The sequence below is a fragment of the Phytophthora parasitica genome, assembly GCF_000247585.1.
Source record: "Phytophthora parasitica INRA-310 unplaced genomic scaffold supercont2.12, whole genome shotgun sequence".
Classification (NCBI taxonomy): Eukaryota; Oomycota; class Peronosporomycetes; order Peronosporales; family Peronosporaceae; genus Phytophthora; species Phytophthora nicotianae.
In genome coordinates, this window is record NW_008648998.1 from 243,788 (window position 1) to 246,331 (window position 2,544).

A 2,544-nucleotide genomic window follows, 5' to 3' on the forward strand; every position below is an offset into this window, starting at 1 on the left:
CAAGATCGCAGCGGCGCCCGTGCTGCGGCATTTCGATCCAGATCGGATACCTGTTGTCGTGGTCTATGCTAGCGATTGGGCGATCTCCGCAGCCTCGGTGCAAGAGCACGATGGCACGTATATGCCGGTAACATTCACCAGTCGTACGCTGAAGCCCAACGAACTCAACTACGGCATGGTCGAGAAAGAAATTCTGGCTCTTCTCCGGATCCTGGACGTGTGCTACTCCACGCTGGTCACGAGGCCGATTAAGGTTTTAACGCGGCACTCCACTCTAGCTTGGCTGATGCGATCTACAGGACTCCAAGGCCGACTGGGCAACTGGGCGGCGCTGCTATCCCACTGGACGCTCGAGATTGTCAAGTGTACGCGCGGCGAAGATGAGATCCTGGGTACGATTGCGGCGAGCATCACGCCCCGGGAAAGTGTCGACTCGACCTTGTCGTCTATCGCGCCGTGGAAGCAGCCACGTCAGCTGATTCCGGCGGTGCTACCAACGGTTGAACAAGGCAAAGAACTGTTAGTCGTGAGTTTCGATGGATCGGCACGAGTCAAACGAGGCGGTGGAGCGTGTAGCACTATAGTCTGGAAGTTACCTGAGTGGATCGTAATCGCAGCAGAACCGAAGTACTTGCCTGACCTAATGGTGAATGAGGTGGAGTATCAGGGCCTGTTGTTAGGCTTCGATCTACTCTCCAGCTTGGACTGGGTACGCCTGATCATCTGCGGGGGCTCCAACTTGGTGATACGGCAGATGCGAAGCGAGATCGAGTGCAAGGCATCAGGCCTGACGACTCTTCGTCGACGGGCATTAGATCGGCTGAGAACGTTGCCGGCCCACGAGTTCCTACACGTTAAGCGAGACTGGAACCAAAGCGCGGACAGGTTAGACACTGCATTACACCAGCAAGAAGGCACAGCGGTTACCTCGAAGGCGGACTGCGACGATTTGGTTGTCCTGAACCAGCTCCAGGAGCTCCTACTCCCGAAGGACGACGGGTCTGTCCCCTGGATGGCCGCGACGACCCGATCGCGAGCACGTTTGAAGAACTCGGCAGGGGTGCTACAGCTAGATGTGGTACAACGCGTCAGGATGGATCGAATACTACGAGCGCAGAACGAAGAGAAGTGGATCGTAAACCTCAAGCCGTATCTGCCAGGCGACTTGGAGAAGCTAGATGCTAGTGAGGCACGAGCTTGCTCTGTAATGTGCCCCATTGCATATATAGATGATCAGCTATTAGATATTACATATGTAGCAGTAGCAGCGCGGGCTGCTTGTCATGTCCTGATTGGCAGATAACCGGCCGATCAGGCATCGACCTCAGTTGAGCGGTTCACAAAAGGGAGCAGGGCTACTGCCCTGGCTCCATAATAAAGCAGAGTTGATTTTCCCCTTTTCCAACGACTTAGACTCAGTTGGACTGAGTCTCCTCGACGCTTCCTAGCCACCGTGTAAGCAAAGATAACGGATGCTCTTAGCCCGTTATACCTGGTAGCACTTTGTAGTCCTTCCAACGACCAAGATCAAGACGTTCTGTCGTCTGAAGGCATGGGGGAACACTGGAGCATGAGAACTTTCCCCACCTCACGCGTATCGAGTGGGAAGCTCTCCATCGACTCGCCGAAACCTCCGGCGAGTTCGTCGTCGTGTCGCTGCTGAGTTCAGCGACCCCGGAGCAGCAGCGTCAAGCTGCACAAGAGTTCATGGAGCGCGAGCTCGCCAGCGCACGGCGGCGAGTGTCAACTCCCTCGCGCTTCATGAAGAATGATGTTCAAGATTGAAACCTCCACGTACTCAGGCGTTGGGAACGATCGCCTTCCGCTAAACCGCTGGTTTCGCGAGATCGACATCGTGATCGACTCGAGATTACTCGAGTCGGAGTCCGCAAAAGTGAACTTCCTACTCTCGCGGTTGAGTGGGAAGGCAAAGGAGTGGGCCCTCGGTAAGCTGGTTACTTCCACAGCGACGTTTCTAACGTTAAAGGCTCTTCAAGACGACCTTCGACGGGCGTTCGAGCCGCCCCAGGACGAGTCGAGAACGCGCGCGGCGTTCTTTTCCCTGAAACAGGGGAAAATGCCGATGCGTGACTATGTCCAGAAATGTCGTCACCTAGTGTCGTGCATCACCACCAATCCGATCGATGATGCATCACAGATTCACGTGTTTGTCTTCGGCATGCGCGAGGGCATGACTAGATACCGCCTAACGCGAACAGAGCCGAAGACCCTCGAGGAAGCCTTCGCCATCGCACTGCGTGAGGATTTTACTGTGTCATCATCGTACGGCAAGGTGCTGTCGGAGGAGGCTCGGGTGTCGGATCCCGAGCCTACGGAGATTGATGCAATCGAGGCGTCATCACGCGGTGGTGGTTATCCGTATTGGAACAACCGCGGTGGTCGAGGGCAACGCCCACTGATATGCTTTCGATGTAGAAAGCAGGGTCATCGTGCAGCAGTGTGTCGCGCACCTGCCCCTGCCTTAGCCCAAACAGTGGCCGTCGGAGACGCTGAAGATGCTATCCCGAACGCACAGCCAAAAAA

The 2,544-nt window shown here is 55.7% G+C and overlaps 1 protein-coding gene across 1 annotated transcript; it reads left to right on the top strand.

Moving 5' to 3' along the window:
- Positions 1-121: 121 nt before the first annotated feature.
- Positions 122-2,486, top strand: PPTG_07473 (hypothetical protein; the record flags this gene model as incomplete). Its single annotated transcript, XM_008901752.1, has 4 exons — positions 122-1,209; positions 1,551-1,773; positions 1,847-2,379; positions 2,444-2,486. 4 exons carry the CDS (start codon positions 122-124, stop codon positions 2,484-2,486), a joined length of 1,887 nt encoding a protein of 628 aa, XP_008900000.1.
- Positions 2,487-2,544: the final 58 nt, after the last annotated feature.